We start from the raw sequence: 16,679 nt of genomic DNA on the forward strand, positions 1-16,679 counted from the left end.
GACTGTTTAACATATTTGAACAATCAAACAAATTTTTTTAGGTCCTGGCTGTGTGTCTGCTGTCTGAAGGTCAAAGGTTGTACTTACACTGGAGCCACAAGGTACAGTCCAGCAGGCAAAAAAAAAACATCAATGAAGTCTATATTTGTTTTCTCTTTAAGTTGTTCTACTTTTCATAAATTCTTTTTCTTCTGCTTTTTTGTTCCAGACTGGCCTTGTGGTGACACTCTTGTTCTCCGTCGCAGCCACTGCCGTCCTCTCTGACCTCTGGAGCAAAGAGTGGAAGACTCTCCTTCTCTCACTGCAGGTCGGCCCAGGCTAGCATTTATTCACGGTAGCCAATATGCTTGGATGATCAGTTCTGATGATGAACCGCTGCTCCCTTTGATCCATTTCGTCTTCAGGTCACAGCACCTTTCCTTCACCTGGGTGCCGTCTCCATCATGGCAGTCCTCTCATGGCCCATTGCGCTGCACTTCTTCAGAATGAACAAGAAAGGTAAGGGTGTCATGCCAAAACCAAACCGGTTACTTAACCAGGGCGCAGTCTTTTTACCTTGTTACCGCACAATAAGTCGCACTGTCAATGAATGGTTTATGTTTGAACTTTTGCCATGTATGAGGCGCGTTAAGCAAGACAGAAAGTCCGTTCACAGCAACTCTAGAACTTGTTTGTGACACGCTACACGCTACCTTGTTTACAACACGTAAAACAACAGACTGATACTACTAAACCAAACGTCACCATGGCTACACAAACACCCATTCTTGTTTGTAACACGTAAAAAGAGAATAAAAGTCCGACAGCGCTACACGTCAGCCGTGTAATAACTCCCACCCTTGTCTGCAACTCGTAAATAAACCAGACTGATACCGCTAAAACAAACGTTACCACGACTACCCTGACTCTCAACCTTGTTAGTAAAACTTAAAAAAGAAGTGGACACTACTACATGTTAGCTGTGTTAGCGTATTCACAATACCTCCCAATAGCTCTCGTAAGAAAACAGACTGATATCGCTTAAACAAACGTGACTGTATTAAGTCCCAATCTTTTGACGGAGCGCCGTGTACCTCTCAAATTACTTCGACATCAGTAAACATCGCCAGAATTTGTGCATTGTCATTTTGTAAAAAAAATTAAGGCTTTTTGTGTGGAAAATACGGTACTATCAATTTTTTTTAACTTTCATTTAGCAAAAAAAAAACTTTCAGTCCATCTGTCGTTTTGTCCTCTTGTGTATGGTCTAGTTTTTTGTCACTTGTAAGTTCTGACTCCATGGTTGTCGTCATGCTTTCTTCCTTTTTTCTGTGCGTGGGTTTGTTCTGTGTTTATTTATTTTTATTTTTTGGAGGACTGTTCCTCTCCACTGAATGGCTTTGACCTCCAGGTTGCTGCGTCTCTCTTCTCCGCTTGTCACCATGGGAAGAGTGCCTTGTTGCCATGGTGATTCAGCAGCTACAGTAAAGCTGAGTCATTCTGGGAGCCTCTCCCGGCAAAAGATGCGAAAAAGGAAATTAGGGAGTGGGCAGAATATAAGGACTTTGGCTTCCTGCCCCTTTACTTGGTGGAGAGAAAACTGTTTCAAACTTACATTTGGTTTCCTCTAAACTTTCACCTTAAATTTGATTTATGTAATAGTCAAACTGTGTAATATTCAGATAAAGGTGTATGCCTCCAACTTTATATTTAAAGAGGAATGTCATATATTAATGTATAGCTTTTGTTTTTACTTGGGTTTTGGGCATGCTGTAATGGCTCTGTTGTAGTATTCTGCAAAGAAACTGAAAGTACTTCAAAGTAATTTTAAACGTTTTAAAGTTTATTTCAGGAGGATAAACATGGATTCAGTTGTGATGACCTTCCCAGCTGCTGTTATTCACTGAGAGGTGTCCAAAAAGATAAACAGTGTAATCTGTGCCTCTGCAAATTGTGAATTATTGGATTTAGGTATAGGAACTGTTTAACACCGTGGTCTCCCAACTTTTCGGGCTATTGAACCGGTTTAATGTCAGACAATGTTTTCACGGACTGGTCTGTGTGAGGCTAGAATGAGCATGGGATTTTTTTGTTTTTTTAGCCTCCAGTTTTCCTTAACTTTTGAGGGTGAGGTTTATTTTAATCCTCTGTAAAATATTCATTAGCCATGGAGGTACTTAAAACTCTGTTCGGGCAATGCCGCAATGAGCAACTTGGATGTAAATATGTGGGAATTACATCAGCCTTTCTTTTGTTCTGGACCCCACTGGAAACACAAATTCATATGAAGGTTTAGAGTTTCTCAGATCTGCGTAGCAGCACTTCCGCCTTCGGTGATCTGGATTCGGATCGCGGGGCTTCGCACTCCACCATGGGAAGGCGGCTGCCGGTCCGAAGACAAAGCTAGTCCGTGGGGAAGTTTGACGAACCGCGGTGCGTCCGAAGGAGGACCCCGGAAGGCGGAAATGCTGCTACGTAGTCCTGAGAAGCTGTGTGCAATCATCAGGAGTGCACAACCATCACAAAGCCCTCTTCTTTGCCGCTAACACAAAGCTACAAGCCTGGCCGCTGCTGCTCCTAGCATGTCTCTGTTATCAGCCGGACATACGGAGCAGTGACGTCATCGCCCCGCCCCCCCCTCTGGAAATGCTAAGTCGAATTGCATTATGCGACACTATTCTTAGGGTGGAGGTGAAAATGAAAAATGCAATCCCCTCTATGCATTTTCATTTTAATTATGACACAGAATAAGCGGTTTTTAAGTAGAAATGAAAAAGCATTTTGAAGTATTGATTTTTCAGGATAGGCTCCGGCAGCCCCGTGACCCCGAAAGGGAAAAACGGTTAAGAAAATGGATGAATGAATGAAAAAAAAGCATTTCTGTTAATCCATTTAATTGTCAAATTAGACATTTCTAAATGAATTATGCTACACATTAAGCAGAGAACTTTTTGAAAATGAAATGTCAAATACCATTTTCTTTATCATTTTAAATAAGTGACAGAATAAGCAGTGTTGAAGTAGAAAAGGAAAAAGCACTTTTGTCATTTGATTCAGCTTCATTTTGAAAATGAAAAAGCATTTCTGGTTTTGACTTTTATTTCTTTAATTATGCTACACAATCGCTTCCATACAAACTTTATTTGCTCACTAGATTTTGTGTAGGAACCATTAAAATGTGATCTAGATTTTTCTTTAACCCATCACTGTCAGAATGGAAGCTAAAAGATCGGACGCCAACTTCAGTGTTATCTGAATTTTAAGTGTGACAGATAAATAAACAAATAAAAAAAGAAGAAGCAAAGTTCATTCAAATATCAATCAAAAAATTTTTTTCTAAATACAATAATAAACGTGAATCTGTTGTTTGAACAGCTTTATTAGCATCATCCGACTGCCGGTTGCTGAATATCCTGCATCATTACTATGGTGTGTGGGAACAACTGTCACAATAAATCCGTATATGGAATAAAAACTCCTGGTTTTTGTCTGTTAAATGCAGATTTCTTTTATTTTGAAGTCAAATGTTCCTCTGTTTCCTGACTGTCTCTTTTCTGCCGAATGAAACTTTGCAAGGACATTTTTTTATTTTAACGTAAAGCTTTAGGGATGTCCTGAAAGATGATGTATTTTCGTCATGTGACCGAGCAACTTGACACGCATCAAGAATGAGTGATGGGAGAGTCCAGAAGTTTTCCAAAATAAAACTTCATTCAGAATCAGATTAATCTGAAAGCTCCAAATCCAAAACATCACTGTTCTAATACCTGAAGTACCTACCATAAATGTCCTTTTATGCACTTCTTTAATATAAAGACATTTTTCTTTGTTGTGTTTTTAGTGCGTCAAATTGCAGTCCTGGGTCTCTTCCTGTCCGCCCTGTTCTCTCTGTACCTGGTGCCTCTGGGAATGTACTCCCCCTGCATTAAAGAGGCAGGAACACTGGGACCTGCCCCCACTCTCATTGGACATAGAGGAGCTCCCATGGTAAGAACCAACTACAGTTGTCCAGGTTCTGTTAAACCTTCATAAGTCTATAGTAGATTGGGAGGAGCTTTGAAAACACTGCAAAAACTGGAAAAAAATGTGTAAAAATCTAATTTATTAAGACAGTTTTTCTATAGAAAAATAATCTTATTTATTAAAATTAGAATTCTTGGTACGACCAATTGTCTGTCCCCAGCTATTTTACTTATTTCAAGACTTTCTTTTTTTTTGTTTTTTCAAATTTTAAGAATTTTTGACTTATTTCGAGGGAGGTGTCAAATAGAAAGTCTGTCAGTGGTAGAGTGTCCACACTTGCAGGTTGTGGGTTCAAATCCATGCATAAAAAACTTCTGGAGTTGAACAGGCAAACAGATGTATTTGGAAATGTAGAATTGATTTATTCAGCCTCCTGGACTTGGTGTCCTACGCCTGACCTTAGAGCAGATTAACTTTAAATATCAATGAATGACTAGAACGGCAGAGTTTGCAAACTTGTAGATAGTTTTAGGATTCTTTCATCTTAAGCTTTTCCAGTTACTGTTGTTCAGCAAATACATGGATCTCCTAAAACTTGAAAGCATGAACTAAACAGTCAAAACTTTTTTGCCATGCGCTATTCTTTATAATAGTTTTACATATAGTTTATGTATTAATTATTCAAAATCTACACAGTAGGAGTACACAAATCTTTGTGAGGAGATGGCTATTTTCGTGTGTATTGTTATTATTTTTTTTGTAATACATAATTTGAACAGATGAGGCCTTTTATTATGTAAACAGAAAGCAGTGATGGTCACGTTTCATGCTCTTGCCATGTTTTTTTTCTGTTTCGGTTTGCTGGGGAGAGGACTGCGCAGTGGTGTAGTGGTTAGCGCTCTTGCCTCACAGCAATAAGGCCCCGGTTCAAGTCCCGGCTGGGGGACCTGAACCAGAACATCATGGGGGACCCTTCTGTGTGGGGTTTGCATGTTCTCCCCGTGCATGCGTGGGTTTTCTCCGGGGACTCCGGCTTCCTCCCACCGTCCAAAAACATGCTTCATAGGTCAATTGGTCAACCTAAATTGACCCTAGGTGTGAATGTGAGAGTGCATGGGTGTGTGATATGTCCCCCTGCCTTCGCCCACAAGTGGCCGGGATAGGCTCCGGTAGCCCCGTGACCCCGAAAGGGAATAAACGGTAGAAGAAGAAGATGAATGAATGGAACAACTGCTGCCTTAGTCGGCTTGGATCCCTTAGATGTGAACCTTGGACCCAGCAGCAGGGGCCTTGGCAGGGCGGCTTGCTTAGACGGGGCGTCTCTGTCGAGGACAGAAAGAATTTGTGCTCAGTGTAGTTAAACCCGCACATGCTGTAACACATGTTTCAGTGAATGTTAAAGTGGCCGTTCTGCATGTCCATCAAGTCACGTACTTCCAGTGAGAATGATGATTCGCTGACTGATTTTTAAAAAAAAAATATATATTTTTTGGTTTTTATATCTTTCCATGGCCCGCGATCTACCCACATGTCCTTTTGGATCGACGCACCCCTGGCCTTAACAATAAATGGCTGCTCGGATTAAATAAAAAAAAAACTATAATTTCTACATGTGAACATGCAGCCAAGTTAAATGCATCAAAAGTGCTGTTCTTGCATAATGCACTTAGCTCCAAGTGGAGAAATAGTTTCTGTAGCTTTGTCATTGTAATATGCAAATGTGGTGTTAGAAAAACCGGCACATTAGTTCAAACCTTGAACTTTTTCAGCATAATTCTTGACTTTAGAAAAATAAATTTCCTTTGACCACAATCTTGTTGTCATCTGCGTTTGCAGCTTGCTCCGGAGAATACTATCATGTCGTTTGAAAAGGCAGTGGAAGCTAGAGGACGAGGACTGGAGACTGATGTCACCATTAGGTATTTCCAATTTTTCTATTTAATACATAAGTTGTTTTTTTTGGAGGGGGTGGGGGTCCTCATTATAGCACATTTGGAGAAATCCACGCGCAATTTTCCATTTAAAAAACAAACATTTTGTAAACTGGAAAAAAATTCCAAATGCATCATTCATCCAGTTCTTTTGCTGAACTCAGACTGCAGACTCAGGATGATTCAAAACCATTCAAATGTGTCCATGAATGCACCATCGTAAAATATAGAGCAGAAGGTAAGTATGTGAATACCATTACACAACTAATGAACGACAACTAATGAACATCTCATGGAAAGATAATGTATCAAACCTCGAGGTACTGAATAGGGCAGAAATGCCGAGTGTTGAAGAAATGCTCACCACATGTCAACTAAGGTGGGCAGGGCATGTTATACGCATGGAAGACACCAGACTACCAAAAGCTGTTTTCTTTGGAGAATTGAAAGAAGGAGCAAGAAAAGTTGGAGCCCCGCTACTACGCTTTAAAGACGTATTCAAGAGACACCTGAAGAACATAAATCAATATGACAACTGGAAGGGAAAAGCTGAAGACCGTGTGACATGGAGGAGGGTGGTGACCGGCGCTGCTGCTGCTATCAGGGAACGAAATGTTCAGCTATCGTTAAAAAGAAGGCAGCGTAGACTAGAACCAGCACCTCCACCCACTGAAGCGACCTACAGGTGTGAAACCTGCGACAGGACATTCAAGACAGCAATTGGGATGTCCTCCCACATACGCCATAGGCACAAGCTCCTCCCCGCGTCATCGTCGACATCGACGGACTGCTAAAGAAGAAGAAGAAGAAGAATACCATTAATTAAAACTATTAGCCTTATCAGCAATTTAAGGAGCCCAGTGACCTCCTTTAAGCCTCACAATCAAGACATTATTTTAGAGAGTGAAGCAGAAACATCAAGGCCGTTTTACACTCCCACTATACGATTTGCGCAAAATTAATTAAACAGTCCTATTTCCCTGGTTCAGACCAGTCCTAAGTCAGCTGCTGGGCGCCAGACGAGAGACGGGGGACGCCCAGCGGGAGCCACAGCTAGAGAGATCAGCAAGAAGCGGCAGACCCCCACTCTGTATAGACTGCTGGAGGGATGAAAGATCAACCGATATATATAATCGTTACACAGTGTACCAATCGTGCATGCACCGTGTGCGATTATTGCGCTGTTTCTATGCAATTCATTAGTGATTCGTGCATCAATTATGTAATTTTACTGTGATATGAGCGCCGTATACGTGTTATATATAAAGTTATACATCGGTGGTACATGCGTGAAAAATCCATTAGATATGTGTGAAACAGTCGTGGAAAGCCACAAATTTGTGTTTGCATCTCGCAAAAATCACGCACAAGTGTGTAAGATTAACATAATAATTGCATAAATAAAATACGCAGAAATGGCAAAATTCTCAACTGATCAAAATTATTTTAAAAGCTCAAGACCGAATTTACATAAACACCCGTCAGCCGAAACCCTCGACAGACATCAGCGCACGTCGGCGAACGCAAGAAACACTTTACTGAATTATGGATATCGCGCATGTATCACCAAAGACGGAAATTTCCTTCTTGGACAATAAACAAAATGTATGTAGCGGCTGTGTGACGCAGCCTTTAGTTATGAGGAAGACTGGTTCTGCTTTTCAATAGGCACCACATGTCATTGTTTAAGAGTCTGCAAAACGTCTAAGGAAGTGTTTGCCCTTTATTTTTATTTAACCACATTCGATTGCGCATTTTGCAAAACAAATCTGAATCTGTGCCTAATTATTCAGATCAGAGGCTCGCCTGCTGCTCTCCCTGCGAAGGTGATTACCGCCCCCCATAATCCTACCGGCCTTTAGCTTTTCCATTAGCCCGCAGCTTTTGCTCTGGCATTTTATGGAGTGAAAAGAGGATTATCTGCACGATTATCTGCATACCAGGTTCACGTAATCTCATGCCTCTGCTGATCCTGGGGACTGCAGTGCATCGTTCATGTGTGATAAAGTGAGGTGTGTTTAGTGGCGTGGCAGTTTCTGCATTATTAAGCTGTCAAGAGTTTTCTGAAGCAATTTGTTAAGATGTAATTTTTTATGTAAGAGTGTTCCAATGAGTTGTTCCATAAGAAATAACTGCAAAAGCAGCATCTCAAAAAAATATATATATATTTGTTTTTTTTATTCCATGTAATGGATTCCTTATTACTTTAGAAGATAGTTTGTGAGTGCTTCATTTGAGTTTGCTCTCTACTTCTTACCTTTTTCTAACTTTTGAATCAATAATAAAGACCCACTTCGATGAAAATTGTGTTCTTGGTGTGTTTAACATGTGGCATTTCTCTGATGATGTAGAACATATACAAAGAAAATTTAGGTCTATAATGCATCCTTGAGTATTTCTTTATTCAAATCGTTGTGAAACAGGATAACACAAAAAACAAAAGAAAAAGAGCTAATTTCGTATTTCTGGAAATACACAAGCTCCAAGCTGTTACCAATGGTGAGGAGAAGTGGAAATATAAACGACACACGTTTTTTTTATGTATATATTTTGCCTAAAAACGTCATAATCATAACTAAAAGACCACTAGTAAGGCTTTGAAAATAGATCTAAAGATGATCGGAGTGGGACTTTAAAGCTTCACTGTGTCTCCACTGCATCATTGTTCTCCCCATAATAACCTAAAGTTTGTTTTTATTCCTTTGTGTAGTTATGACGGTGTTCCATTCCTGATGCATGACTCAACGTTGAGGAGGACCACTAATGTTGAGGACGTTTTTCCAAATCGAACTCACCTGGACGCCTCCATGTTTACATGGACCGAGTTACAACAGCTGAATGCTGGCGGCTGGTTCTTATCGGTGCGTCCAACAGCAGCCAAACACACAACAGACTATTGTCACTTAGCTAAAAAAAGTCCCCTAACTTACTCTAACACCAGACATTAAGACTTAAATATGTAAGGGATAATACCGGATGAGGTGTCCATTATCAGAAATTATTGGACCTTGCAGAAGCAACCGTCTGCCACAAAGCGGAAGACAGATGCCTCCGCAAAGTCAATTTAGTTTTGATAATAGACACCTCCTTGGGCATTATCCCTTATATGGTCACTTACAACATAAATCAATCAATCAAATATTAGTACTTTAAACTTGTAATTTTTTATATTCAAGTCATTTTTCGCAATTTGATACAAGGTGCAACGCATTGTAATGGTAATAGCTATCAAGCCTGCACTGACCTTGTACTGCTGCAGCAGAGGAAACTGTCTGGTATACACGCTAAATATCCTGTTAAGTGATACAAAGCTTAATTAACTTCAGGGGGAAACTTCACCTCTCACTGCTTGTTTTTGTCCAGATGATGAAGCAAAGTTTGTTAAAAAAAAATCCACAAGTAATTGTTGCTATATTCCTGCTGGGATCATTAAATGTATATCAATTCTTTTTTGTTTTTTAATTGTTTCATTAATTTAATAACATTTATTTATGAACACACATTCACTAGGTATCAAAGAATAAGGTTAGTCAGGCAACAAACTATTTACCATCAAAGGTAACACTGCTGTTAATGGTAAAGTTAGATGGAGCCATTTAAATTCAATTCAAACAAATAGCCCTGAGGGGCAATTTCTCTCAAGGTGCAGACAGTGGCTTATGTGAAAATTGTTTTTTTAAATAATTGACGTTGCATGGACCCGGGGTGTCCAATTCCATGCCTCAATGGCAGATGTCCTGCTTGTTTTCCAACCAACCTGCCATTGAAGCTGCTTATTGGCTAAACACACCTGATCCATGTAATTAGCGGCAGATAAGGCAGGATTCCTGGAAAACCAGCAGGAGTTTGACACCCCTGCTGGCATTAAATCCAATACCATAATTCCTTGATGCGAGAAGAATTATGGTACTATACTATACTATATAATTATGGTTTCTACTGTCTTGATGTAGTGATAAACTGTGGAATAACATTACAATGTTGATGTTACTAACTGGAGTTTAAGACAACGCAATAATAAAGAACATTCAGGCTATGTCACTGTGTTTTAACCAGTGTGCTGTGAGAGATGGTCAGGTGTGCCGTGGGAAATTACCCATTTTCACTGATCTAAAAGCATTTACCATCTCATGGATATCAGATCTTTGTTCATCCAAACAGGCCCTGATAAAACTCTGAGTATTTAGGAATATGAAAGATTGTAAAATATTTTTTTCTTTGTGTTTAGTTGATTGTATTAAAGACACTTTTATAAGAATGACGGTACAGCGATTTACAGCTTCAGCTCTGTTTTCAGGAAAGTCCCGCCCCTTCAACTGTCTCTGCCAATCATTCTTGGACCCCTAATCGTACGTCATCAGTCTGACCAATCAGAAGTGGTTAAAGTCCTCACTTCCTTGTTCCAACTCGGCTCATGAAGTCTTTCAGTTCCATCAAAAACACCAGCTAAAGCTCGTCTTTAGTGGTGGAGCTTTCCGCAGAATCTGGTGTCAGACTGTGGAACAAGTGAACAAAAAAACAAAGCTCAGAGAACCGAGTCTGTCTGCCATCGGCGTCAGTTTTGTACTACAACTCCCATGATGCATTGGGTCAAAGTGACAGCATCTTCGCTACAATGAGTCTTCCCTGTTAAACGCCTTCAAACCACAACGTACACACATCAAACAGTTCTTAAACTTTTCTGCCACAATTATCACAAAAATGCATGTGAGACTGTGGGGGGACTGTACATCAATACAGACTATAGAAAAAGTGTGCCTTGGCTCAAAAAAGGTTGAAAAACACTGGGCTATGTCACCGGAACTTCTTTTTAGGTTTCTATAATCGCTTTTAAATGGACACCCTGCAGCCAATCACAATTGAGGATTCACTTGAACTTTGGTATAGATGAGTTACTCTACTGTGTTTTTAGGTCATTCTAAGGAGCAAATGTATCTTGTCAGTGTCATACTTAGATGAGGACAGTTGGCTAATTTCTCCATGCCGACCTCATTTACTTACCTCTCAAGCCTAATATGTTATGAGCTGTAGGACTAAAACCGGTTTATTCCTTTTTATTTATTGTTTTATGTCATTTGTCAGCCTCTATTTAGATCTTCTGATGCCGTCCAATAAATAGAAACATTCAAAAAGAATTGGATCTAAATTAAATCTGTGCCTCTTCTGGTTTTTTACTCTACAAATCCTGCTGTCCACCGCAGAGGGATCCCTTTGGCACGGCATCGTCGCTGTCTGACGAAGATCGCTTGCAGGCACAAAACCAGTCGGTGCCCTCACTGGCCCAATTCCTGGAGGTGGCTGCCAAAAGCAGCAGACTAGTGCTGTTTGATCTGCGCAGGCCACCATACGGACACCCCTACAGACAGTCGTACATCAACACCACTCTGGAGGTCGTGCAAGCCCACATCAATTCCTCCCAGGTACTGTGTGAGGTGGAAAAAAGGTTCAGTGGTTCCACATACAAGATTGGCCCAGATCATCACCACATCTAAAATATTGAATATTCAGCAGTTTTGCTTTATGAGCTTGTTTTTTTGTACATGTGTTTAGGTGTTGTGGCTGCCGTCAGAAGACAGGAAGCTGGTCCATGCTGTCGACCCAGAGCTGCAGCAAACCTCAGGAGAGAAAGCCTCCATCCAGGAACTGACAGATGAGCACATCGTCAGACTGAACCTGCACTACAGCAGCATGTCACAGCAGCAGATACGGTACAAACGGGAACAAAAAGACACAAGATAAACAGTTTAAAGGCCTTTTTTTCTTTTTTTCCCCCCTCTTATGGTGAATTAACATCTAAAGCAATTCGCACAGCCAATTGCGTCCGCTGACTCCTTCTATGGTTTCACATCTAATCTTAAATGAAAGGAATTTAAGTTGAAGAAAATACAATTTCATCAAATACAAAATAATCTTGCTTTTCCTGATACTAAAAATAAAAATGGCTTATACAGTTCTAATGATGAGAAAGTGAAACAACAAGAGATTGGTGATTAAAATCATCTTAGTGCATAAATATCCTAGCCCATGACAGAATGTACTGTTTAAAACGAAACCCAAATATCAACTAAATGACGTGTTTTACAGTCAGTTCAAAAGCAAGCAATACTGGAAATAAGGGGGGACCTACAGAAAACTAAAGCTCTTGGTTATGTAATCTCATCCAGATAACCTTTAGAAAGCATCCTTTGCAAATGCTGTTAGGGCTGAGACATTTCTCTTTGAACTTATGAAATGGCCTCTTCTGCATTTATGTTCCTGTCTCCAGTTGTGTAACTCGTGTAATATACGGCCCCCGTGAACCGCTGTTATCATCTGTAGAAAAAAATGCTGAGAAGGGATTGAAGGGGGGGGGGGGGGGGGGGGGGTGGCTGAGATAATCACAGAGAAAAAGAAAATTAGACACTAAAATGGCATTTATAAAAAGAAAGAAGGGATGGTAGAAGGTGGAGGAGGTGTAGACGCACCAGTCTGCATGTCCTTCACAGGATGATAAAAGCTCGACTTTGAACTCTGGAAAAGTATGATAGAAAAAAAACAAAAAGTTACTGTAAATGACTCTCAGCTCAGTCCCTTTAAATATTTATTTATTTGTTTTTTATTGCCTCCAACTACAGATTACAGACATTCAATATCAGGGCAGTTAGTGTGTTTAACAAGATAAAAGATTAAAAATGCGATCGATGCAATGTTTTATTTCAAGTTTTGCTTTTCTGTTGAGGTTTTATTAACTACATAAAAAATGCATTTTGACCAAACTTGAAGTTTTGGATGTAAAGGCCATGTCACACAGGCACTGCCTACATTTTGTACGGATGAAAATTGGTATTATGTCAAATGTTTTGGTCCTTTACACAAACTTTTCACAGATGCATCACGAATGAACCCGTTAAAGCCATGGAAAAAGTACGAATAAAGCATGCAAAGAACACGTAATACTGTGCTTCATTTACAAAAAAAGTAAGAAAAAGTCGCAACCGCGCCCCGCGAGAGACCTGACCCGCACTCAGGAGACTGTTGGAGGGGTGACAGATCGGCCGATTTATATTCCTGTCGCACAATATGCCCATCGTGCATGAACCGTGCATGATTATTGCGCTGTTTAAATGCAATACATTAGTTTCAGGCGTCGATTACGAAATCTCAGACATCTTGACGGACAACCTTGACGAACATCTGCGCACATCGACGAACACGAGAAACACTTATGAATGACGTATATCACACATGTATCACGAAAACGGAAATTTCATATGTGGAAAAAGTACGTAGTGGCTGTGTGACACGGCCTGAAGCAGGGGTGTAAAGTTAGCCTCCAATCTACTTCCTGTTTTCATGGGCAGCAAATATCTGTCAGTGAACATCAGCACCAACCTGTATGTGATCAGCCAGCCGTGGCTCTACACCCTGGCCTGGTGCGCTGGAGCTCAGTCTGTCACCACCAACTCCATCCACATCCTGTCCCGGATGAGCAAGCCCCTCTTCCTGATGGTGAGCCGCCTACCGCCTTAATGTTGTAGCTGATTACATGTTTGACAGATGACCAAAAACATCAAATGTTCATTTTTTTTATTTTTATCAGCAGAATGAATGGTAATAAATTCATCTCATTGGCTGTGAATAAGGATCTCTGCTGTTCTGCTTACAATGTAAAGCTCGGAACATTCAGGTTCTTTAATTGAGGCTACTGGCACCTAGAATAGCCTCCCTGCTGTGTGTGAGCTGGAGAATAATCACAGGTGGCTTCAGGAGGTACTGTGGGTGATTGCATAACAGTCCCGTCATCTCCTACGCGTCTGGTCTCAATCCTTTTCTTCTCGCAGCGGATCGTTTGCATTCGTGCTTCACAACTTTCATTTCTTTTCAGTTAAAACCAAAGCTGTTTTTGTCGTCTGCAGACGCCAGAAGAGTACGGTCTGATGTGGATCCTCACGGATGTGGTGTCCGCCGTCCTCATCTTTGCAATTTTCGTATTCCACTGGTAAGAGGCGCATTCGTTACCGTCTGCATTTCGGTGACGCGTCTGATGTGCGGTTATTTAAATCTCTGCAAGGCTGCGTCACCCCGACTGTCTGCGAGTTTATCATTCGTGTTTGATCTGGATTTTCCGTGTCCATCAAGTCTGTTGTAATAAAAACGGTGAATAGAAAATGTAACAATGTTTTAAACCTGCTTAGTCCTGCGTGAATGATCAACCCGAGACCAAGTCAAGTCACAGATTAATGTCAGATTCTAATGGAAAATGAGATGAGGTTAGCTTCAGATGCAAATAATTTATAGTATTTAAAAAGACCCACTCGGATCATATTTTGGCGGCAGAAGTTCTTTAGAAATTCACCTCTGAGTTGACAGTAATACGAACAAAGAAATACTCAGAAATGTCATTTTAAGCTCTTTATTTTTAGAATATGTCCTCCATAAACAGAAAAATGCCACAAGAACATGTCATAAACTCAATTTCTATCAGGGTGGGTCTTTAAACCCTTTTAATTTTCTCTGTATGTAAGTCTGATGCATCAATAATATTTAACCCAACAATAGCAACAGTTACATCTGTGAAAGTAAAGAGGCCAGACAGACGTCTGTGCACATCTGTTTGCCTGAGCTGTGATCAGCCTGATCAGACGCAAGAGCCCTCCAGAAGACACATCAAAGTAGATGCGGTGCACAGACGGCGGCGGCGATTCCCTTTGATGAACAGTGTTTGCTGCTTGTGTCTGTCACAGGTGGAGAGAAAGAGGCCTGCCCTTCTGGTCCGGCAGCCGCCAGACCCACGAGAACGGACCGTACAGCAAGTTCAGGACAGGTAAGGGACTGTTAGGAATCCAACAGATACTTTGAAAAGATTTCGTGAATGTGTCGGTCGCAGAGTTTTGCACGACGTTTGTTTTTTCTGATTGTGGAGTGTTTGAGATGTTTTTGTACCTCAGACTCTTCTGATGTCATCTGTGTTCACTGGAACCCTCTCCACTCTGATCCGCCTGCTGGAGCTTTTGTTTCCCTTCCATCGGTCTTCAGCCAGTGACACCCTGCATGCCCCCCCACCCTCCTGGAAACTTGTACGCACACATCCTGTTTGCATTTGACAAGTTTCTGTGTGTTTGTCAAATCAATCTTTGGAGTTTAATTTAGGGTTTTACCATCATAGAGACTTGAATCCAAATTTACTAACTCCCTGAGCAACAAAGATGCTAAATCTTAACGAGTGTATTAACCTTATATTATCCTATTACTACTCCTATTAGAACATTTTGCTCGGCTAGAAGGCTTTTACAGCATACTAAAAACTTTTTGTTTTAATGCTCAAAGAATTTAAAAAAAAAAAAGAAAACTTTTCCAATTCAAAATGTCACCTTCACTGTGTCTTTTTCTAAAGTCTAAGTAGTTCATTTGAAATTAAAGGGCTACATTTGGCGAGAGGAAAAGTTTTGGTGTTGTTCTAAAGGTTAATTTTGGATGCAAACATAATTGAGTAACTTCTTATTCATTTTATCTGCTATGCGTTATCCTGTTTTTCCCCCTAGCTTTTTATTTTTTTAACCTTTATTTTTCCTGCTTAAGACATATGAAGAAAAACGTTCCTATTTTGGCCTGGCAAAAGGACCTTTAGAAAAATAAAACTAAAAGGAGTTGCAGGAGACAAATGGACTCAAACGATAAGGATAAAACAGCAAAAACACAAGATAATCATTCAAAATAATTAAAATCATTAACTTATTTAAATAATTAGAATCATAAAACTAGGTTAGAGCAATAGATGATTCTTAAGATTTCCTTTAGAAACTCTCTTTGAAATAAAGGTGTCCAGTCAAAGTTTTTTTTTTTGTAAATTATTCCAGTCTAATTCAGCAAAAGCTTGCTATTGCTGAGTGTTATGGTCCAAATATTTTGGTAGATTAGGCTTTAAAAGCCAAATAATCAAAACACTTTTTTTTTCGTACTGAATCACTGGAAAGCTTTTATAGACGATTCAAGAAAAGAGCAGCAGCTGTGTTTGTTAACCTCAGTGTCTCATGTCGTTTGCTCTTCATTAACACCTTTCAGTGAAATCATGAACCTGCAGGATATTATTTAAAACCCAGCATCCTTCCTGCTTTTCAGTCAAATTTTATTTTTGCATTGTCATTTTTGTGAATGCCTAAAAAAATAAAACTGCTCAAAAGTAAACATGAGCAGCTCAAACTGGACAACTGCCGAGGCGTGACTCAACGTGGGCGGGGTTAAATGCATTGCGTTCCGCCTACTGTCGGCCCAAATGTCGACTGAATTGCCTTCATTTGGTTGGAGCAGGGGGCTGTAACCAAATGCCTCACAGCAAGAAGGCCCCCGGTTCAAGTCCAGTCTGGGGGGACCTGAAACAGAATATCAATGGGGGACCTTTCTGTGTGGAGTTAGCTTGTTCTCCCCGTGCATGCGGGGGTTTTCTCCCACGACTCCGACTTCCTCCCACCGTCCAAAAACATGCTTCCTACCTACAATCTAACTTGTGTGAGAGTGTGTGTGTGGGTGTGTGACTGTGGACACTCTACTCTGCGACAGACTGGCACCCTGTCCAGGGTAGGGCTGGGAATCACCTTACGATACGATTTGCGATACTTTGCTCACGATATCGATACTATCACAATATGGCGATAATGTGATAAATATTGTCTCTAACAACTCACGATATATCAAACTTTAAGAAAGAATAACTTAAAAAACAGTTTTTTGGGAAATATTTCCCTATTTATTTTTAGTTTTTAAACATAATGATAAATAGTGAAGCCATTATTTAGTAAAAAAAAATACTGTAAACAGGATAAAAAATGA

The 16,679-nt window shown here is 40.3% G+C and overlaps 1 protein-coding gene across 1 annotated transcript in view; it reads left to right on the plus strand.

Moving 5' to 3' along the window:
• LOC101165492 (glycerophosphodiester phosphodiesterase domain-containing protein 5) overlaps positions 1 to 16,679 on the plus strand; it is a 39,307-nt gene that overhangs the window by 18,751 nt on the left and 3,877 nt on the right. The window contains exons 8-18 of the mRNA XM_011482257.3: positions 42 to 101; positions 209 to 307; positions 405 to 498; positions 3,821 to 3,966; positions 5,779 to 5,861; positions 8,584 to 8,734; positions 11,075 to 11,293; positions 11,424 to 11,581; positions 13,214 to 13,361; positions 13,769 to 13,851; positions 14,597 to 14,676. Coding sequence (XP_011480559.3) covers positions 42 to 101; positions 209 to 307; positions 405 to 498; positions 3,821 to 3,966; positions 5,779 to 5,861; positions 8,584 to 8,734; positions 11,075 to 11,293; positions 11,424 to 11,581; positions 13,214 to 13,361; positions 13,769 to 13,851; positions 14,597 to 14,676 — 1,321 coding nt within the window. The remainder of the gene's footprint in view (positions 1 to 41; positions 102 to 208; positions 308 to 404; positions 499 to 3,820; positions 3,967 to 5,778; positions 5,862 to 8,583; positions 8,735 to 11,074; positions 11,294 to 11,423; positions 11,582 to 13,213; positions 13,362 to 13,768; positions 13,852 to 14,596; positions 14,677 to 16,679) is intronic.

This window comes from Oryzias latipes, chromosome 13 (assembly GCF_002234675.1).
Source record: "Oryzias latipes chromosome 13, ASM223467v1".
Taxonomy (NCBI): domain Eukaryota; kingdom Metazoa; phylum Chordata; class Actinopteri; order Beloniformes; family Adrianichthyidae; genus Oryzias; species Oryzias latipes.